Source organism: Phytophthora sojae (assembly GCF_000149755.1).
Source record: "Phytophthora sojae unplaced genomic scaffold PHYSOscaffold_7, whole genome shotgun sequence".
Classification (NCBI taxonomy): domain Eukaryota; phylum Oomycota; class Peronosporomycetes; order Peronosporales; family Peronosporaceae; genus Phytophthora; species Phytophthora sojae.
Window position 1 is genome coordinate 460,768 of NW_009258121.1, and position 21,218 is coordinate 481,985.

At 54.5% G+C, this 21,218-nt stretch overlaps 11 protein-coding genes across 11 annotated transcripts; 7 read left to right on the forward strand and 4 right to left on the reverse strand.

Moving 5' to 3' along the window:
• Positions 1-10: 10 nt before the first annotated feature.
• Positions 11-3,349, reverse strand: PHYSODRAFT_317129 (hypothetical protein; the record flags this gene model as incomplete). The annotated part of the gene is made up of 1 exon (XM_009533647.1): positions 11-3,349. The coding sequence occupies one exon, from the start codon at positions 3,347-3,349 to the stop codon at positions 11-13; it is 3,339 nt and encodes a 1,112-aa protein (XP_009531942.1).
• A 132-nt stretch (positions 3,350-3,481) lies between these two features.
• Positions 3,482-4,950, reverse strand: PHYSODRAFT_515956 (hypothetical protein; the record flags this gene model as incomplete). The annotated part of the gene is made up of 2 exons (XM_009533648.1): positions 3,482-4,530; positions 4,605-4,950. The coding sequence occupies 2 exons, from the start codon at positions 4,948-4,950 to the stop codon at positions 3,482-3,484; spliced, it is 1,395 nt and encodes a 464-aa protein (XP_009531943.1).
• Positions 4,951-5,329: 379 nt separating this feature from the next.
• On the reverse strand, positions 5,330-7,012 carry PHYSODRAFT_250713 (hypothetical protein; the record flags this gene model as incomplete). Its single annotated transcript, XM_009533649.1, has 1 exon — positions 5,330-7,012. The coding sequence occupies one exon, from the start codon at positions 7,010-7,012 to the stop codon at positions 5,330-5,332; it is 1,683 nt and encodes a 560-aa protein (XP_009531944.1).
• Positions 7,013-8,502: 1,490 nt separating this feature from the next.
• PHYSODRAFT_376404 (hypothetical protein) lies at positions 8,503-11,187 on the forward strand (the record flags this gene model as incomplete). Its single annotated transcript, XM_009533650.1, has 2 exons — positions 8,503-10,920; positions 10,972-11,187. Coding segments are annotated over 2 exons (2,634 nt in total), but the record flags the coding sequence as incomplete, so codon positions are not given.
• Positions 11,188-11,838: 651 nt separating this feature from the next.
• On the reverse strand, positions 11,839-12,114 carry PHYSODRAFT_515163 (hypothetical protein; the record flags this gene model as incomplete). Its single annotated transcript, XM_009533651.1, has 1 exon — positions 11,839-12,114. A coding segment is annotated over one exon (276 nt), but the record flags the coding sequence as incomplete, so codon positions are not given.
• Positions 12,115-12,404: 290 nt separating this feature from the next.
• On the forward strand, positions 12,405-12,644 carry PHYSODRAFT_515439 (hypothetical protein; the record flags this gene model as incomplete). Its single annotated transcript, XM_009533652.1, has 1 exon — positions 12,405-12,644. One exon carries the CDS (start codon positions 12,405-12,407, stop codon positions 12,642-12,644), a length of 240 nt encoding a protein of 79 aa, XP_009531947.1.
• A 408-nt stretch (positions 12,645-13,052) lies between these two features.
• Positions 13,053-14,588, forward strand: PHYSODRAFT_336134 (hypothetical protein; the record flags this gene model as incomplete). The annotated part of the gene is made up of 1 exon (XM_009533653.1): positions 13,053-14,588. One exon carries the CDS (start codon positions 13,053-13,055, stop codon positions 14,586-14,588), a length of 1,536 nt encoding a protein of 511 aa, XP_009531948.1.
• A 643-nt stretch (positions 14,589-15,231) lies between these two features.
• On the forward strand, positions 15,232-15,597 carry PHYSODRAFT_515130 (hypothetical protein; the record flags this gene model as incomplete). The annotated part of the gene is made up of 1 exon (XM_009533654.1): positions 15,232-15,597. The coding sequence occupies one exon, from the start codon at positions 15,232-15,234 to the stop codon at positions 15,595-15,597; it is 366 nt and encodes a 121-aa protein (XP_009531949.1).
• A 331-nt stretch (positions 15,598-15,928) lies between these two features.
• PHYSODRAFT_516015 (hypothetical protein) lies at positions 15,929-16,639 on the forward strand (the record flags this gene model as incomplete). The annotated part of the gene is made up of 2 exons (XM_009533655.1): positions 15,929-16,161; positions 16,243-16,639. The coding sequence occupies 2 exons, from the start codon at positions 15,929-15,931 to the stop codon at positions 16,637-16,639; spliced, it is 630 nt and encodes a 209-aa protein (XP_009531950.1).
• Positions 16,640-16,739: 100 nt separating this feature from the next.
• PHYSODRAFT_516081 (hypothetical protein) lies at positions 16,740-17,006 on the forward strand (the record flags this gene model as incomplete). The annotated part of the gene is made up of 1 exon (XM_009533656.1): positions 16,740-17,006. A coding segment is annotated over one exon (267 nt), but the record flags the coding sequence as incomplete, so codon positions are not given.
• A 517-nt stretch (positions 17,007-17,523) lies between these two features.
• PHYSODRAFT_303608 (hypothetical protein) lies at positions 17,524-18,755 on the forward strand (the record flags this gene model as incomplete). Its single annotated transcript, XM_009533657.1, has 2 exons — positions 17,524-18,068; positions 18,119-18,755. 2 exons carry the CDS (start codon positions 17,524-17,526, stop codon positions 18,753-18,755), a joined length of 1,182 nt encoding a protein of 393 aa, XP_009531952.1.
• Between the last annotated feature and the right edge of the window lie 2,463 nt (positions 18,756-21,218).

Sequence of the window (21,218 nt, forward strand, 5' to 3'; positions counted from 1 at the left end):
TGACGGCTAGTTAGTTATCCTTCTGGACAACAGCTCCCCTCTGCCTCCACTTTGGCAGCACTCGTGTCGCCACCAACTCCCAACACACACTTAGTACAAACTCTCCAATGAACAAGCCAAACAACTTCCAGCGGAACGCTGTAGGGGTCGACATTAGTTGAAACGTTTCGTTGACTGCGTCGGAGTTGTCGAGTAGAAACCACGAGTTGACCACCAGCTCCTCAACCAGCAGGACTGCAAACAGATAGTTTGTGTAGAACGGCAGTCGGAACGGGTCGTTCACGTTCAGGGAAGCGGCTGCAACCACGTACTGCAGATGCACAAACAACCACGTGACGGTGCCTTCGTAGGAGAATCTGACGTTTACGAGGTCAAGATTGCTGAAAACCGCGCAGTTCGAAGCCGTTCTGTCACCCGCCCCCTTTACAAACTCCAAAGCGTCCTCAATGGAGCAATACCAGCTCGACTCGTGACTCATCAACACTAATGCCAACGCGAATAATAATGCATTAATCACGATGTGACCCAAGAGAGACGCGACGATCTCAAGCGAGAACAGTGTTGAAGGCGGCCTCGCCCGAGTTAACACCTTCGAAGGGCCCGTGTACAGCATGCACATTGCGAGAGCTAGCACCATGGTCAGATCGTCCCAAAAGTACTGCATATCCGTGAGCTGCATGTCGACTCCAGCCCAAGTGCCAACCTGCGCCAGCACACTTGCCATACCCAACTGGATGATCGGGTATAGCACCATGTACTTGAAGCCTAGGAAGGAAGTTGCTAACGCACACCGACCCTCGCGCATCAACACTGGCACGTCTGAGATGGCCTTGGTCTTGCTCGTGAACGGCGCCACGATCGACGCCTCGGCGCTCGATAGAGCCAACCCCACATGCGCAGCCTTCAACGCCCCGCAGTCATTCGTGCCGTCGCCGCACATTCCTACGACCAAGCCAAGTGAGATGAGCTGCTCCACGATCCACGCCTTCTGCTGAGGTCGCACGCGCGCGAACACCGGCGTCTGCTGAATAATGCGCCGCACTGTATCATCGCCGTAGTCGTCGCGCAACTTGTCCAGTGCAGCGCCAGTGATGGCCAAGTCGAACTCCGCCAGCACCGCGACCATGTTGCTGCTGTTGAAGCCCGACCACTCCACTACGTCCGAGTTCTTCACATCGTCCACCGACACGAACGCAGTCTCTCCAGTATGCTCGTCCACGTCTACCACAGCGATTTTACTCTTCATCCTCATCTCCAGCTCGCGACACACGTGGACAGCAGTGAGGGCGTTATCCCCAGTGATAACGCGGACGTCAATATCTGCAGCATAAAGCTCGTTGAGCATGCTCTTGGATTCAGGCTTCAGCTCGTTCTTGAACAAGGCAAGACCCTCGAACTTTACCGCGCTTTCTACTTCATCACGGTTGTTCACATCGATCAGAGCGCCGGGTGTGAGCTCCTTGACGCCGAAGCCAATGCAGTAGAAGCCGTCGATTGAGTACACAAGAGCTTTGATTTTAAGATCAGGTGGTGTTGCGGTGGAGATGGCGCTCACAGCCTCTGGGGAGCCCTTGACAACGACGAATCGTTTGCCAGTGCTGATTTCTTCGACGACTGCGCTGGATCGCTGGCATGCGGCATCGAATGCAAAGCGACTGACGATCCCGTAGTTGGTGCCATCCGGCGCTGTCACAATCGCAATGTACTTGTCATTGGGAGGAGTGGGGAAAAACTCCATGGAGTAGTGGGAAGCCTTGAACATCGCCAGCTCAAGGGAATAACCTTGAAACGCTCCCCCATACTCCGACAAGCCATGACACGTCGCCATCCCCAAAGTGAATCTGGATTTCGCCCCAGTAGTTGAAGCGCTAGATGAGAATTCCTCCATGATAGCCACCCCAGCAAAGCTCAGATGTTCCTTAGTGAGCGTTCCCGTCTTATCAAAGCAGAAACAGGAGAGTTGCCCGCATGAGTTCACACGCTGCGAGTCAATACAGAAGATACCACGTCGGTACAGTCGGTGCATCGAAAACCCGATTCCAGAGGTGAGAACGAGGGGCAACGCGGGGGGAACAGCCACGGTTATGAGATCCAGGGAATCAACGAACGTCTCGCTGAACGAGTTCCCGACGTGAAATCCATCCACAAGCCGCTTGACAAACGCCACGATAGCCACAACCCAAAGCATTGCCAAGTACCGATAACTATCCCGCTCGAACTCGAAAGTGATCTGCTTGGGGAACAAAATGCTGCGGAATAGTTCCCCTTTGCCCGTGGAGAAGCCCGTACTGATAACCACACCCTTGCATTCTACATCGCTCTCGAAAACTCGGATGATAGTAGACCCGGCATGCAAAACTGACGCTTTGTGCTTGTCTCGAGCCGAATTTTCAGTAATTTGCCCCGCTCCAGTCGCCGCTTCCTTGTTGACAGGCACCGCTTCCCCCGTCAAAGCCGCCTCGTCCGCAGTACAGCCGCCAGATAGCAGTAAAGTATCCGCGCACACTGGGCCTTCACTCACGAGGACAACGTCGCCCGGAACTAATTCACTCTCGTAGACGCTAAAGATTATCGATCCTCGCAGAACTTGAAAGTGTCTATCGCTATGCACGAGACTGCGCAGTCGAATACTGTTGGACACCTCCGAGTAGATCTCGTAGGCCAGCGAGACTGCAGACATGGACAATATCACAATAGCATACTTGGTGTAGTCCTTGAGCAGCCAAACCACGATGCTGAATATCTGGAAAATGTAGAACGGATGCACCAGCTTCACGAAGAGTAACTCGCTGACTCTGGGCTTGTCGATGGCGATGCGGTTCGGCCCAAACAGTTCGCTTCTGGTCCTTACAACGTGTTCGTCCAGTCCAGTATCGACCCGACGCTGCAACTTGCCCAGATCCTCTCGAATCGTGGCCAGGTATCGGCGGAACGCGCCCCGCTCGTAGTCGAACACGTACCGCTGCTTCTTGAACTCGAACCAGACCCACGGCACCTTGGTCCGATAGTCGTCGTCACTAGGAGCTGGGTGGTGTACGGTGCACTCGACCCATCGAGCCTGCAGTCCGTCTCCGTCGATATGAACCAGCATGTAGTCCGCCTCACTTACAGCCGACTGCGGCAGCGCAACTCGAGCCAAGCGCGTGAAAATTTGAGGGTACCAGACAGAGATAATGATCAATACGCCCCAAGACGCCACTGCGAGCGCGCAGTAGAGTATCAAGCGTGTGCGGGAGTACACAAAGGGCATCATCCGAAGATGCTCATTGGGCGCGTACACCAACTGCGCGCGCTGACCTGCCAGGTCGTCGATGGGGACCAGCAGGTGCTCGCGCAGACTCTTCATCATCGTGGGAGTGCTAGGAATTGAGGGGTACCAAAGGTCGGGCACTGATGAAGATCCCCGCGTCGCTTCATGCCAAGTACCAAGACCACGTCATGTATTAGTTCAACGGCTGTCATACAACTTCATTGTCGTATGCTACGAGCTTCTCCTCGCAAACTCCCTCAATTCCTGCATCGCCTGTGCAAAGAACCTTGTGTCTTTGTGGTATTGTTCACGCGCGTTCGCCCCCATGGCCGCGCGCTGCTCAGTCGTAGTTGAAGCCACGAACTTCTTAACAGATTCACAAATGCCTTCCCCCTTGACTGCAGCCAGGAGCCCGTCGGCGTTCTTCAATCCGTGCGCGTCCGAGTAGTTGCCGCCCAGCATCCCATTGCGAGCATCCTTCTCGATCTTCGTCGGGATCAGAACGCCCATCGCGTTCGAAACGATGAGCTCGTTCATCGGTGGAGCGTCAGTCGTGACGATAACCGCGCCAGCAGCACGCGCTTGATTGATGTAGTGGCCGTAGCCTTCGGCCAGACTCGGACACATGAGGAACGCAGCTTCGGCCGTGAGTTTGCTGAAGGCGAGTCGATCCATCATGCCGAAGTGGAGGTTCACAGTGCTCCGACTGTACCACCAGACCCACTTGTCATAGGCCCCCTGCATCAGGTAGTTGTACGAGCCTTCGTTCGCGTACAGATCCAGCGGCGGCAGTCCTGGAGTGGACGTCCAGCAGTCCAGCAGTTGCTTCGTGCCCTTCCAGATACTCGTACCGGCCGTGTGGATGAACCTCACGTCCGAGAAGTCCTTGGGCGCGACAGAATCATCGGCCAGGCGCTTGCGCGCGAACTGCGCTTGGTCCGAGGACGTGTGTTTGGTGTAAAACACCTGAGCGTTGCGGGGGTTGCCTTCCTCCTCGAACCAGCGCGTGACGCGGTCGTAGCATACTTTGGTCTTGCACAGCACGACGTCCACCCTCCAGTAGTGCTCGGGCGTGAGCTCGACCATCTCGATGTTGGGCATGAGGTAGATGGGTTTGTTCTCCGGCCAGCGAGGGGAGGACGGCACGCCGTCCCAGTAGTGCTGGAAGAAGATCACGGGCGTCCTGGGGCACAGGTCGTAGTAGTCCACCTCGCGCCCCACCTCCGGGTCGAACAGCTTCACCTCGAGAGCCCACACAGGCAGCAGCCGAGACTTGAGGTCTGGCATGAATACAGAAGAAGCACTCGGTTAGAACAATACTATACCACACCATCAACTATACTAGAGAGCTCACACTTGGCGTAGGCGACTGCGTCCTCGCAGTATCCGTTGCCGTGCAGGCCAACAGGCAGGAAAATGTCCACGTCGGGGCATTGCTGCAGCTTGTGCAGCAGGTCGGGGTCGTCTTGGTGGATCACTTCGTGGGGGTTGGTGGCTATGCCGATTGGCCCCTGGTGGCCTGGAGCCCCGTACTGCCACGGCAGCACCGCGTTCGTGTCCGTCACGCAGGACTCGTGCAGCAGGCTCAAGTGCAGCAGATCCTCGTCCGACACCTGCCAGTCGTGGCTGGTTAAGGGTTCGATGAAGTCGGCCTCGGGTCCGTGACGTCGCAATGTGGTGGAGTGAGGCAGCGACAGCATCAGCGACAGCAGCATGAAGAGTCCCAGGGTCAGCAGCAGCGCCGGCAGGCGATGCAGCCATAGCTGGCGAGAGCGCCAGCGCCCAGGCTTGTGAGGAGGGCCCCTCCACTTGTTGGTCATGACGAGGGCGAACAGCCGCGGTTTCGAATATGAAGGGGGGGGGGAGTCGACGGAAGCGTAGTACATGTTGAAGTGCTGAACTTTATGTATCCACTTCCTCTCTGGACGATGCATTCAAGTCGATTAGCGCTAGTCGACCAATACCAGAGCAATGTGCATTGGACTAACGAGCTAGATACAACCACGATGTACATTCTTATGGTACTTTTAGGACAGGGACAGTAAACTACCAGTAGACTACGAAGGGTTGATGGATCTCTCAATACATGGAGCCCACGTCAAGCGACAGCGCCGATCTGGAGGGGAGTTCCGAGTCGTGCATGAACTCGCTGGCCTCTGTGCTGCGCAGTTCGTACTCGGTGCTGTTGAGGCTGGAGAAGCTCGAGGCGAAGCTCACGACCGTGTTGAGCGCGGCGTCTTCCTCCTCGGCAATGTCATTCGTCGTGTAGCGCTCTCGGGGGATCGTCGAGGCGTCCGAGTCTCGTACAGAAGAATCGCTGTACGTCGCAGACACCAGTCGGTAGGAGTCGCTCTCGATGTCCTCCGACTCGTACACGCGCGGACTCGGCGGACTGTCGTACTGGGAGCTCATGCTGGACGAGAAGCTCACTTGGGTGTTGGAGGTGTCGAAGATCGGGTTGTGACTGGGCGAACGCAGCTCGGACACCGACGGACCGTGAGACGCATTGAACACGGCAGGAGCCGCGACTGCAGCACTCGACTGAGAGTTGTCGAACCTCACGCTGCTATCTCCAGCCTTGGCGCTCTCAGAACGCACGTAGGCACCGGACATCTTCCGTCCTCGAGCTTCACGCGACCGGTACTGGGTCCTCGAAGCTGGAGCGTCGAAGTCGTCGTCCTCGTCGAGCACGACGATCGAAGCCAGCGGCGTGTTGTCACTCGAGTCGAACCTTGCACTGGAGCCTCCGTAGTGTCGGCTGTGGCCGTGACGACGGTACCTTCCATCGAGTCTCGACGTCACTGGCGTCGCTACGGAGGATCCGTCGTCCGTGAATTCCCCGGAGGGGGTGCCGAGCTTCTTCCTCTTCCTGGCTCGATCATTGCGTACAGCCACGAACACTGCGATCGCTGCTATAGCCGCAACACCGCACATGACGGAGACGATCACCGCCAACCGCTTGCCAGACCAGCCCGAGCTGGCCGATGTGCCCGTGTTGGTCTCGAGCTGAGTGGAGCCATGACTGTTTGACGGTCGGATGATGTTTTCTTCTTGAGAGGCAGTAGCAGCGCTAGTTTGCGAGGGATCCGTCGTTCCTGCTATGTTGGTGATCACGTTGTCCTCGTTCGTCGCCTCGGAGTGAGACTCCTCTGGGGAGAGTGTGAGGCTCTCGGTCGGGGTCAAAGTGATGCCCTCCTCGTCGGAGCTGAAGCTTGCCTCAACGGAGCTGGAGGCCGTGTCGAAGCTACTGCTGCTGCCGACGTCGACGCTGGCATCAGCACTTGAACTGGAGCTGAATGACCTCGATGACGGTCTGACTCCTGCATCACCAACGTCAGAGTTTGAACTGGAAGAGGAGTCGCCGACATTGACGCTACGCCCCGCGGACGATGAACTCGAGCTGTCTTGCGAGTACGAACTGCCGCAGAACTCTTGCTCGGATCCTGCGCTGCTTGCACACGTCGTGGCCTCTCCCGATCCGACGCAGACGACCCAGGCCACCGTCACACCCGCCACAGACGTCACCTTCTTCTCTCGGCATGAACACACTGCACAAAGGTCTTGGTCACTCCCCGTAGCGTTCACACACTCCACGTATCCAGTAGGGAACAGCGCCCCAGGAGCCGCCGATGAGTTCACGACGTAGAGATTCTCCGCCGCGTAGTCGCACGCGCTCAGTGTTGTGTCCGTGGACGAAGCTCCTTGGCAACTTACAGCGTAAAGCTGCACCAATAGCCCGATAATAAGGCCCCAATGCGGCATTTTCCTTGGGTGTATCTCGAGCGAAATCGTAAAGTGTGCGAGCTCTGAGCTGAGCTAAAGCTGAGAGCTGCGACTAACCCCCGGCGATATCAGTGCCTTGACAGCTGGGGCGCCGCACCCTCACCTCGTGGTGGATCTCCGAGGGCGTCAATGTGGCAAGAACGTTTCGCCGGCTGGAGCCTTACGCCTCTTGCTAGCCGCCCGCATGTGCCTCGGTCACAGATGGCCTGATGCGACTGTGCCTGTCGTAGCGAGCGAGACTGTGGCGGCAACCGCTTCGACTAGTGTGGGCCCCTGGTAGTCTCCAGAAGTGCTTCATACTACCCTTGGAGAGAGCGTGGGGAGCTGACCACTGCGGAAAACTCAAATGGATTCATTGACTATTTTCTGACCATCGGACAGCAGCGAGTTGATCCGAGCCGGTCACGAAAACAAAAAAGTTCATTGTTCGATATCGCCCCGGGCTGGGTAACTACAGTGTAGCTATTGATGCAGCTTTTGAGTCACCCTCGTGCATGCTTCTGAGTTGTGCAGCATCTGGAGCACTAGCGTGGCGTACGTACGCGATGTTGCATGGATCCGGTCTCTACAGATGGCTGGACCGAGACGACTTGAACGAATCGCACCGCCTTAAACAATTATCTGTCTCCATGCACAAGTCCCCTGTGGCATCTCAAGAGGAGATGCCGACAAAGCTATCCTTGTCGTGCAACACCATGCATCTTGGTGTGGTATTTTGTGCTGTTGAATGCAAAAACGATAGTGTATTGAATGCAGCTTCGCGTGCGTCCGTTGTGGTTCCTGCGTCCGTTGTGGATTCAAGTCTGAAACTACTCCACAATTGGGCAGTGCTATTCACGTAGCATGCATGGCTATCTATCAACTATGAATGAAGACCACAGTAGCGCATTCAGAGCTGAGGCGGTTTATTCTCCTAAAACGTCGCCACAACCGACCCAAAGCGTCTTTGGTTCTTCAACGGACGAGCTAGAGCCATGCAGGGCTTGCAGGAGCACCTGCTGGTGCCTGTCAACAAGCCCGACGACCAACATGATCAGGTGGTTGTCCACGCCCCCAATGAGCCTCTGCGGATGATCCCCTTCGCGTTCTCGTACCTGCACTTGGTGCTCTACTTGGTGCTCGGTGTGGCGTCAGGCGGCATGCTCTTCATCCTTTCGGTCTGGTACCCGCACGTGTTCACGTTCCTGGCTCGAACCCAGCTGCCTCTCTCATCCGCTGAGGACGCCGACTGCGTGCTGGTGCTCGTGTACGGCAAGGGGCTCCACGCTCAATGGCTCGAGTGTTCCGTACACCGATCGACCGACAATTCCACCAAGACCCCGTGGATCTGGTTCGAGTTCAAGAAGCATCGCTACGTCTTCAGCCTCGAACACGGCGAGTTCCGACGATACTTGGCGACAATCCGCGAGGACCTTGGGTCTATGACCGCGCGTCTCGACACTGGGCTCTCTACCCTGGAAGTGAGCTCGAGAGTCGAGCGCTTTGGGGCCAACAAGGTGCTGATCGAGAAGCCGCGGATCCCCGTGCTGCTGTTCCGCAAGCTCGTGGCTCCGTTCTACATCTTCCAGGTCATCAGCGCCGTCATTTGGTTCATTGAAGAGTACACGGTCTACGCGATCATCATCATCTGCCTGTCCGCGCTCTCCATCACGAACGAGATCTACGTCGAAGTGTCCAACAGCAACCGACTGCGGAGTCTCGTGCGTAGCGACCACAGGATCCCCGTAGTGCGTAGTGGAGTGAGAGCTGAGGTTCATGAGTCCGAACTCGTCCCTGGCGACATTGTCGAGGTGAACGAAGGTCCCGTATGCGCAGACATCCTCCTCCTCTCAGGCTTGTGCGTGGCTGACGAGGCTTCTCTCACTGGTGAAGCGCTGCCTGTAAACAAGGAACCAGCCGTAGGAACGGGTCTAGTCACGGAAGCTTTGGCTCGAGCGCAGTTCAAGGCCTCGTGTCTCCACGCTGGGTCAATTATCACTCGAGTACGAGAAGGAAGTGATAAGTGTCGGGGTGTAGTTCTGAGTACGGGCTTCTCCACCGGTCGAGGCGAGTTGTTCCGCAGCATTCTCTTCCCCAAGCCGATCTCCTTCGAGTTTGAGCGGGACAGCTACCGCTATCTCGTGGTTCTGTGGTCCATTGCCATTGCTGCGTTCATCAAGCGCGTGGTTGATGGAGCGGGCACCAACACGCCGTTCTTCGACACGATGCTGCACTCGCTGGACCTCATCACGATCGCCGTGCCCCCCGCGCTGCCGCTCGTTCTCTCCTCTGGTATCGGGTTCGCCATGCAAAGGCTGCAGAAGCGCGGCGTTTTCTGCATCGATTCGCGTCGAGTGAACTCGTGTGGCCAAGTGACGTGCTACTGCTTCGACAAGACGGGGACGCTGACTCAAGAGCATTTGAGTTTTGTTGGTGTTGACGACCCCGAAGCCGCTGGGATACCCACACTTTCTATTCCTCCCCAAGTTAAACTCGTGATGGCTACGTGCCACAGCTTGTCCACACACGAAGGCGAGTTGCAAGGTTATCCGTTAGAGCTCGCCATGTTCAACGCGTCACACTACAGCATGGAATATCTCAGCGACAAAGGCAAGGGCGGATTTCTCGTCATGGTGACGTCCACCGAGGATGAGTCGAAGAAGTACGGCGTCCTGAAGCGGTTCGCTTTCGACGCTGCACACCAGCGCTCCAGCACTATCATCGAAGACGTGGACACCAAGAAGCGCTATGTGGTCGTGAAGGGGTCACTGGAAGCAGTGAGCGCCATTTCAGTCGCTACGCCTTCAGATCTACAGCAAAAAGTGCATTCATATTCAGCCGACGGCTACTACTGCATCGGATTCGGCATGAAGGAGCTACCTTCAAGTAGCTCTACTATTGACAGCATCAACCAGGAAGAGGTGGAGTGTAACGTTGAATTCGAGGGAGTGGCGATCTTCAAGAACGAGCTGAAACCCGAGACGAAAGGCATGTTGGATGAACTAGGGGGGGCGAAGATTGACGTCCGTATTATCACAGGCGACAACGCGCTCACTGCCGTCCACGTTTGTCGAGAGTTGGAGATGGCTTTGAAGCCCAAGATCGCGGTGGTGGATGTGGACGCGACGGTGGGGGGTACAGTCTTCATGTCAGCGGATGCGATCAAGACGTCGACATCTGCACAATGGGAGGGCTTCAACACCAGCAACATCGACGCAGTCATGGCGGAGTACGACCTCGCCATCACCGGTGCAGCACTGGAAAAGATCCGGAACGACTGCGGCGACGACACCATCCAGCGGATCATCAAGCAGACGCCCATTTTTGCTCGAGTGCGGCCTCAACAGAAGACGTGGATCGTTGAACAGCTCATTGAAATGGGTCTGATAGTCGGGATGTGCGGCGACGGCACCAACGACTGTGGCGCGTTGAAGGCTGCGCATGTGGGGCTTGCGTTGTCGAGTGCGGAGGCGTCGATTGTCGCGCCGTTCACCAGCAAGGCCAAGGCGATTCTGGACGTTCCTGTGCTCCTGCGCGAAGGTCGATGCGCGCTAACCACGTCGTTCCAGAGCTTCAAGTTCATGTGTCTCTACCCGATCATCCAGCTGAGTATGGTCATTGTGCTAGCGCACGTGGGCTCTGAAGCGGATACCGAAGTGCTGCTGACCAACAACCAGTACGTCTGGGACGACATGGCCATCGTGCTCGGTCTGTCCATAGCGATGCTGTACACCGGACCCACGTACACACTCTCGCCTGAGAAGCCGCCCAACACGCTCTTCTCGTTGAGCATCGTGGCGTCGATAGTGGGTCAAGTTGCCATCTTCATCGCAGGCTTTGCCGCTGCGTTAGCGGTGCTGCACCACGAGGACAGTTGGTTCTGCTCCGTTAAGGACGCCTTGGCCTACGTGAATGCTCCAAGCAACGCCACTGTCTCTTCGAGTTGTGAAGTGTTTAAGGGCTACGACATGGAGGCGCTCGAGTACTCGTACGAGGACACGACGACGTGGCTGTTCGTGCACTTGTCCTACATCGTGGTGGCGATCGCCTTTAACATCATGAAAGACCCCTTCCGACTGCCGTTCTACACCAACAAAATCTTCACCACGCTCGTGATACTGACACTGGGCGTGAACCTTTGGTTCCTGCTGGACACGTCGGGGGTGATCAACGATACGTTCCAGGTCATGCCGATCGCCGCCTCCTTCCGCTGGAAACTACTGCTACTGTTCATCGCCGAGCTGATCCTCGCCAGTGGATGGGAATTCGTGGCAACCTGCACTTTTCCAAAGTGGCTACAAGGCTGAGGCTCGTTCTTATTTTCCCAGTCCCACGTCCCGGCCCGGGAGAATGACGTCCCGGGACTCCCGGGACGTCATTCTGTATTTCTATAGGCTGATGGGTTAGTGCATAGGAGTGGACACCGTCCCAAAACCGGACAAAATAGTAAGAACACACTTCCATTCCAGTGAAAACACACAAAGGGTGGGCGACATCATAACCTCAACACCCGCCAAATCAAGGACAAAAACAAGGACCAAAAGTTAGAAGCTTACACTGGCGTTGTTTTTGAAAGATAAGTCATCTTATTGGTACGGAGAAAAAGCTTTTGATTCCCTCTTTTAATCTTTTGTTATGCGTTGTGTCCACCATTGTCCATTACGGCAAAAGCTACAGTTGAAAGGTGTTATTAATAACATATTACATTTCATTTTTGTCCTGGATTCTAGGACAAATTCCTTTAAATGACTTGAGTTCAGTATAGGGCTTCAGCCGTTACACCACTCGAACAGTTGTTGTCTTTGTTATACATGACACCCTCGTACTTACCTGGATCTTATTTCCTTACATACAACCCCCAAGTCACTTTTGGTCCTTTTTGCTGGTTTTAGGACAAACCCTGCTAAATACGGCGTACTTAAGTGAGTTTTGGTCCTAGATGGACAAAAAGTGTTGGGGATGCGATAGCGCCCAGCCAACGGAGGCGAGGAGCGTAGCCGCAGCAAACCCGCGCGGGGAGCCCGCGAACCAGGGCCGCGCGGTATATGCGGAGGTGGGCCCAGTGACGAGCATTCCAGCGAGCCGAGCACTGCACTCGCCAGGTGGTTTTGGGACAGAACCGTCAAATCACACGTACATGCAGTGAAAACACACAACAAATCCTACAAATCTTTTTGACTTGGCTTTACTATAGTGACTGGGAGGGATGACGCGTTTTTTAAACGGACCAGCCGCGCTGCGCTTGGCTGGGCGCCCCTTCGGCGCCCCCGCTACCGTATTCGCTTCGCTCGCGATATATAGATTCTCTCATCCCGCTCCAAGTTTTTTTCGCGCCGCCGGGAGCTGGGACGGTTGGTGTGCACAGCGCGCTCTAGCGAGCATGGCGACGAAGATGGAGGAGCTCGACCGCATTGAGCGGGCAATGGAAGAGTACATGGGGTGGGGCGCCAAAGCGCTACGGAGCGAGTGTAGGCGACTGAAAGCTACGCCCACGGCCCAAAATAAGGCCAGCTACTTCCGTGCCAGCCTCAGGCACGTGGGCCGCTGTGCTTCTCACTGCGCTCATTCAACGTATTCGTATGCACCAACGCCCATACACTTACCAATTCCGTCTCCTTGTCTGTCATTTTAACGCTTTAGCTGCAGCGCCATTGTGCCTTCAATCGTTATTTTGTGAATGGAGTACTTGGCGGCAAAGCACTAGCGGTGGCGCCAAATTCACTGGCGCTCACATGCCTTGAAATTATTAATAATAATTGGAGGTTACATAATATTTTAGAGGTTGTGTGGCTGACATAAATATCCTAAGTTTTGGTTCTTATGTTGGGACTTTGGGACGAAATCCCCGGGACTCGTCCCGGGAACATTAGAACGGGCCTAAGTGCTGGAAACCTAGCTTAGGGGTTTAATTAACTACAACTGGTTGAACACTCTACCGGGTAGAGTAATGATATGGGGACCCCCCCCTGCTTCTTGAAGTTTGTATAGGGAATGAAAGCTCACTATTGATGTGCAGATCATTCGGCGATTGTCGTGATTCATGACGCCGTCGTCGCATTATCTCCAGGGCGTCTCAAAGGCGCTCCCTGGGCGTATCCAGGCGCTACCGCAAGTATGCGACGCCGTGAATCTGTTCGCCATGCCGTCTTCTCTCGACGACGTCGCTGGCAGTGGGCGACTGGAGCTGGTTCGCGAGTATTTCGATGTTATTCCGAGTACTTTCCAGGCAATCGCCATGGCAGCAGCTGAAGGCCACCTGCACGTCGTCCAGTGGATTTATTCACAACTAAGTGATGATGAGCTCAAGAAGTCGACGTGGGGTGTGCAGGCATTCAAGGGGGCGGCTTGCAGCGGACAGTTGGGGGTCCTCGAATGGCTGAAATCTGAGTTCGAGCCAAATGCTGAGGATGTCGAAGGCATTGCAGCTCTGGCTGCTGCTACTGGACGACTGGCTGCTGTGCAGTGGGTGATGGATGCGTTCTCTGGTGTGGGGGACGAGCGAGCGCTTACGGCTGCTGTAATCGCTGACCAGCGGGAGGTGGAGGCGTATTTAACGAGTATTTGCGACAACGACACTCGCTTGAACGCGTTCGGCTCAGTGTTGGAGACAAAAGCCGTCGATAATGACTCTGACCGAGTGGAAGAGTTAGCTGCGAAGTGCAAACAGTCTGACGTTCGAGATGCGCTGACGGAGGCGATAGATTGCGACGCCTACGACGTTGTGGAGTTACTCTGGGGCGTCGGCCAAGGTGCGTCGATGAGCGTCGACGACATCGGGAGCTTGGCGCTGGAGAGAACAGTGCATGACGATCGACTGGACATCGCGGCGCTCTATGTCGAGGCGGAGGACATGGCGGATAGTGCTGGGGCGGCACTTCGCGAGGCAACGGCGGCAAATCGACTCGATTTCGTTGAGCTTCTTTACACGAAGTGCGAGGCGTACGACGTTGAGCCCACGCTGGATACGGCGGCTGCGTACGGCTTCTGGGATATCGTCAAACTTGTGTACGATCGGTGCAGTCCTCGTTGCGTCAGTAGGGCGTTGCGGACGGCGGCTTCATGCTGCCGATGGGACGTGGTGGAAGTTCTGTGTGAGAGGTGCGAGGAAGGCTGCAGCGACGTTGGAGATGCTTTGAAATACGCGGCAGCAGGCGACGAGCTTGAAATGGTGAAGCTTCTCTACCAAAAGAGTCCGCGGGATGACGTTGACCTCGTGCTGGGCTTTGCCGTGGAGAATGAGCTTTGGGACATGGTGAGGCTCGTGCACGGAGCTTGCAGTACTGACTGTGTTGACGGCGCGTTGAAGAAGGCGGCTGAGCAGTCTCGATGGGATTTGGTCGAAGTATTGTATGTCAACGCCGGAGAGTTTGCTGTTGGGGACGCGCTAGTGAAAGCCGCTGAGACCGATCAGTGGGGTCTAGTGAAGCTCATGCACGGAAAGTGTCGACCTCATGATATTGATCTTGTCCTAAAGAAAGCAGCTTCGAGTGGACAGCGGGACGTCGTTGAGCTTTTGTATGCAAGTGGCGACATTTTTGCCGTTGGAGGTGCGCCAGCAGCTGAAGGCTCGAGCTAAGGTGGACGTGCGATGTTCTGGAGGGCCAGCTAGAGGTGGTCAAGGTTTTGTGGGATAACTGTGGCGAACTTTACGTCATTTCACCCCAAGATATCTTTAAGGCACTTGAAAATGCTGTCCCTCAAGGCCGGCTGGGCATGGTATGCCTTCTATCGCGTGAGATGAGGAGCATGGTGCAAGTAGCTGTGGCTGGCCTCGACGTCATGGCGCTTCTGCGAGCGGCAAGCCATCAACGGAATCTGTGCTCAGCAAGTGACGAGCTGCGTGGCTGAATGTAAGTACTATTCGCCTCGAGTCCCAATCGCTGCTCTTGAACACAGTTTTTAATTGGGCGGAGACGCGTCGACAGCAGGGCCTCCGAAAATAGCATTGTCAATAACATTATTTCAGAAAATAACAATAAATTACGCATTTCGGCGGGTTCAGCCATCTACCGTGATAATTTATTGATGTGCTTTGTGATATTACATAATTTATGACAGTTACCTTTATATAATAATGTTAGCGTTTTACCAGCCATCTTCTCGCTTCCAGTCGTTCAGAAGAACTGGAATCACTGGTTGTCTGTGTTGCTAGTTGTAGCTCATTTGGCAGCGCTCACTCTTCAATTTTCACTTCTCAAGCCTCCAAGACCTCATCCAGCATGGTTCGCGCTATCCGCCCCCCTCGCCCTACCTACACGAACTCCCAAGTCTCGGGGTTTTACTTCCGCCCGTGTCGCGACGAGAACGACGAGGTGATTCTCGAGTATTTCCGTTGCCGTTGCGGCACGGTTCGGAAGCAAACCCATAGGAACGGGTACTCCAACCTGATGCAACATATCAGGCGGGAGCACCCTGACTACGAGACCGTCATGCTCGACGCTACGACGGCGGAGACAGGCTCCCTCGTGAACTTCGTCCGCCACTCGGCGCTCAACCTCCACGGCTGGATGGTTTGGATTGTCATGTGCAACCTGCCACTCTCTTTTTGTGAGAGCCGAGAAGCTCGGCGGTACGTGTATGCATAATGTCATTGTGTTTACATTTCTACGGAAACTAACAACTTTACTTTATGGATGTTATTCAGCTACTCCAGCCTGGACCCCATCTCGGAGGAAACGCTGCGGGCTGGCATGGACGGGGTTGTCGTCGCCGTCGAGCGTTCGATTGCGTCGGAGCTCCCAGCACGCTTCGGCACCATGCTCGACGGGTGGCACACACATCTGAGCACTACATCGCCGTGTTCGCGTGCTATGAGGTGAACGGCTGTCCCAAGACAACGCTACTCAGCATGGCCCCGCTGCTGGACGCGCTGGACGACGATCTCTCCGTGCAGGGCCATCTCGATTTCTAGCGACCATGCTGCAGCGCGATTACGGCGTACAGCTGGCGCAGTGTCGCTTCCTCGTAGCTGACAACTGCGCCGTAAACCGGCGGCTGGCAACTCTTATGAGTGTGCCGCTTGTTGGTTGCGCAAGCCACCGCCTGAACCTTGCTGTTCAGGCGGACATGGCGTCGCATGAGGAGGACCTGGCTGCTGTGCAGGCGCTCATGGTAAAATTGCGTACTCTCACCCAATCTGCCAAACTACGGTAAGCGCCAATGTGTATGTGTGGTGTGTCAATATGTCTCTAACACAATTTGTGTACTTTTGTATTTTTTTTACAAAATAGGTTGAAAACGCCACTTCGGCCTGTCATTCGCCAGGACACGCGCTGGAGCTCTACGTTCGAGATGGTACGGCGCTACCTCCAGCTCCTCGAGTTTCTTGACGCCGAAGACGACGGCCTCATGGACCTGCTGCCGCCGCCGGCGATGAACAAGCGACTGCGGGCATTGTACCAGGAGCTGTGCGACATCGAGTCGGTCTCGAAGGCCCTTCGAAGCCGACGTCGACCTGCTGGACGTTCGCGAGTGGTTCGACGAGCTGATCGCTGTCAAGCCACAATATGGGCGCTACATGGTAAGTTTATAACTGTTGAATTTGTGTTCAATATTTTCACTAACAATTGTATAATGGTTTTTATTTTGCAGGGCCTCGGGCCAACATTGTGCACAACCCAGATTTGAGGCTGGGTGTGTACGCGTTCTCCGCGGGAAGGCGCAGCGGCTGACGCGTGCTGAAAAGGCCGCTTTGCAGCCCTTCGAAGCTGCCAGACCGGACGACGCGGCCGCGAGTGAAGAGGAGGAGGATCCAGCCGCGTCGTTCGTGGAGCGTCTTCGGAAGCGCCGGCGGCTTGCACAGGACCGTGTCAAGTATGAGCAGCTGAAGAGCATCCCACCCACGTCGAACGTGGTGAAACGCTTCTTCAGCATTGCTCGGGTGACGTTTGGTCATCAACGACACGGCCTGCTGCCACGCACGCTTGAGACGATTTTGTTTCTCCGCCAGAATCGGTCGTACTGGGATGCAACGACTGTGGACAATTTGAGCTAGATGATAAGCTAACTGGTGTCTTGTTAATAGACTTCATGCTTTTCATAATGGCATTATTTATTGTGGTACGTTGGGGGCAATGCCATAATGTACTGTTGTATCGGTAGGAGCGTCAGGGGATAATTTATTCTGCAACGACCAACCTACTAAATAAAAATGCCATATTCGGAGGCCCTGGTCGACAGTCGTACAAGTCGCCTCCTTCATTTCAGCTTGTGCTTCGGGTCGCCGTGTTTATTGATTCGGTCCTATCAAAGACGACCTAGCCGATGGGAATGGCTATGGCAGTAACCAACGCGGTAGATGGACTTAACTATACACGACTACAGACGACAGGTGACTTTCGACTACTAATGGACAAAGTTTTTTTTTTACGAAATTTCACTTTCGATTTGACCTCCTACCTCACTCACTCATTCGCGAAATTCATGGCGCCATCGCCGTGGGCGTGTCAAAGGCGCTCCCTCGACACATCCAAGCGCTATCTCACGTCTACGATGCCGTAAATCTGCTCGCCATGCCGTTGACTCTATATGGCATCGCTCGTAGTGGCCGGCTGGGGCTGATTCGTGAGTATTTCGACGTCATTCCAAGTTCTCCTACGGTAATCGCCGCGGCGGCAGCTGAAGGCCATCTGCACGTGGTTCAATGGATTTATAGACAGTTGATCGGCGGTGAGCGATGGTGGGGGGCAGTGGATGCACTCAGGGCGGCCGCTCGCAATGGACGGTTGGGGGTTCTGGAGTGGCTAAGATTCGAATACAAACCGAGTCTTGAGGTCATCAATATGATTGCATATGAGGCTGGTAGAAGTAGAAAATTGCCGGTTGTGCAGTGGATGCTAGATGCGTTCTCTGGTGTGGGGGGAGAGGTAACCCTTGGCGCTGCTCTCGTGGCCGGACAGGATGAAGTGGAGGAGTATTTGACGAGTATTTGGGACGAGGATACTCGCTTGAATGCGTTCGGCACGGCATTGGAGATAAAATCTACGAATAACGACGCTGCTCGGGTGAAAGAGCTAGTACAGCAATGCAGACAGTCTAATGTTCGGCAGGCGCTAGTGTACGCGATAGAAAGCGAGGCTATAATGTTGTCACATTACTCTGGGGCAGTGATCAAGATGTGTCGCTGAGCCTAGCGGACATTGCGGACTTGGATAACGTGTTAGAGAGAACGGTTATCGTCGATCGGCTGGACGTAGCAGCCCTTTACATCGAGGCACACAGGATGCACTCGTCGGACGGTCTTGGGGTGGCACTTGGCGCGGCTGTTGCTCTCAATCTACTCGATTTCGTTCAGCTTCTTTACACCAAGTGCGAGGTGGACGACGTTCGGTCCGCGCTGGATGAAGCTGTCGAGAATGGCTACTGGGACATCGTTAAACTTGTGTACGAGCGGTGCAGCCCTCGTCGCATCAGTTGGGCGTTGCAGCAGGCGGCTTCATGCTGCCGATGGGATGTGGTGCACGTTCTGTATGCGAGCTGCGAAGAAGGTAGCTTCAACATCGGAAGGGCATCGCAACACGCTGTAGCAAGTGGCGAACCAGAAATGGCGAAACTTCTGCGCCAGAAGTGCAAGCAGTATGACGTTGAGTTGGCGCTATATAGTGCAGTGGAAAACGATCGTTGGGAAATGGTGAAGGTCTTGTACGGCGCATGCAGAACTTACTGTGTCAACGCCGCTATGAGGAAGGTAGCGAGTCAATCGCGGTGGGATCTGGTCGAGTTGATGTATGCCAACGCCGGGTAGGGTGCTGTTGCGAACGTGCTGGTTAGAGCCGCTGAGAGCGAGCAGTGGAATCTTGTGAAGCGAATGCGCGAGCTTCGAGCGGGCAATGGGACGTCGTGGAGCTTTTGTGCGCGAATAACGACTTTAGGGCGTTTTAGTACTAAGTTCTAGGGCTCAGCGTTTTGCTAATTTAGCAGTGTATGGTAGAATATCATCAAATCTCCGACCGCACTTAAGATGATAGGTATACAAATCCCCAGTCAAGCGCGGTCGGAGCATAACAGTATTACCCTACCCCTTCCCAAAGTGTTATGCATACACAGTCCAAGATAGATAAGTCGTCCCGTTTGCTCATGGGTCGGAGCCTTGGGATGGATGGCACGGAGCGAGCGTAGCGAGCCCCCGCCTGCGGTTTGACAGTCCGTGTGCGTAGCACGCGGCTGCAAACCCAGGACCCAGCAGTGCTCTACCTAGTAAGCGGAGGCGACGCGTGCGAGCCGCAGCGGGCTTAGGGTTCTGGCCCAGCGAGCGCAGCGAGCCTTTAGGGGTTTTAGGTTCGCGCGTAGCTGGGTGATAGTTAAAGGTGACCACCCTCCTATCCGCATGTTTTGTGTACGAGTCGGAGAAAGTCGGAGGGTCGGAGGTTTTTGGGTATGGAACTCTTCCAAAACTACAAACACGCTGTCACAAATCGCAATTTATGTTCCAAAACTAACCCAAATGCTGTCACAAATCGCAATTTATGTGCCAAACATGTCCTCGGTTGCGTCGTGTTTGCTACAACCGGTGATACCGACCAAAACCATCACATTTGAGTACTAAATCCATGGCTACGCTCACTTATCGTCAGTAACAAACAATGCGTAAGGTGCACGTACAATCAACTTGGGTGGTAGTAAACACTCTGTCTCTTCTGCTGGCTCTGCTGTCCACGGCTTGGGCGCGCTGACGCAGAGCTTGAGATCGCGGGCGTGAACGCTCAGCATGAGTGGTGATTGGGAATTGAACCAAAATAATAGTACGCTTCCTTTGCGCTTGACGCAATTTGTGAAGACGTCAAATTCATCTCCACAAATTACGATGGATTTGCAACAAGAAATACGCCATGTTTATGACCATAGCAAATATCGAGTTTGTGTGGGTTTTGGTGGAGCTCCATGTCAACACATCGGATTGATTAGTCTCCTTTCGATGGAAGCTGCTTGACGCAGATAGACTCAACTGGACGCGACAAGGCCAAAGTTTGTTAGAAAATTCCTCTTTCGTTTTGACACTCATTCGCGAGATTCAAGCCCGATACGGAGCGCACGTTCGTGGCGACCGACAACTTCGACACTGACGGCACGCCCGCGCCCCTCTAGAGGCCTTGTGTGGACGGCATGACCGCGGTCTCTCAGAAGCCGGACATGTACAACGCGCTTTCGGGCCTCGACCAGCCCCACATGGGCAGCCTGTCGTAGTTCTCAGTGAGCCTCGTAGATCGGCGAACGACCGGAGTCCATGCTAGCTTTATCGATTAACGGAGCAATATATCAAACCGTTTGCTTGACATACTGAAACCTAGTCAAAAAATCTCAATATTGACTTATCAAAGTCAATAACGACATAAACGTTCTATACTAAAATCTAGATAAACATGGCAATGTCGACATCTCTGAATCAACCATGACACCTCTATACAAAGAACTATACAAAAATTTCAGTGTTGACGAGCCCGCGAAGCCACGTTGTCGTGGTTGGCCATACAAAATCCAATACGCATAGCCACGTGGCCACAATCACCATTGCTTCGTGATATCACACTGAAATCCACAGATGCACGCTCATTCGGCAGAGTAGCCATATCATCGGAGCACCATTGATGTTCTTGTCGTCACGTAGGTCTAGAGAGACCGAGTAGTAAACTAGTCCAAGATTTTGATAGCGTGTTACCTTCGGTTCGTCATGTTTTGAAATCCACTTCAGCATGAAAGCGGCGCTCTCTAGTTCGTCTACCCGCCTCCAACGCATCCATCTACTTACGTTGGAGCTACGAATTTGGAAGGCGTCAAAGTTGCATTTGGCGTGGAGCTACCCAAGCGAGCAAGATATCGTGCTGGCAAACATTAAGAGTTACAGTAGCCTGCCATCGAGCAGCGGAAGCATGAATCAACGCGCTGTGCAGGAATGACAGAGGTGAATCGATGTACACCATATTTCAAGCCGCATCACGGACTCAGTGGCTTCCTCACGTGCAGTACGTCTTCTTCGTAATCGAACGGTCTTGTACGGCCACGGCTTCACCCGCAGGATACAATAACACTCTAGATACTGAACGGATTGCTTATTGACTAGGATTCTGGGCATTATCTCTCTCACGCTGACAGATTATCATGGCAGGCTTGCTGCCTCAGCGTCCGCATGCTCGCGAGGGACTGTCCCCGCCGCTGCCACACAGGGTCATCCCGAGCAGATTAAAATACGATGATACCAAATGTGAGTCTA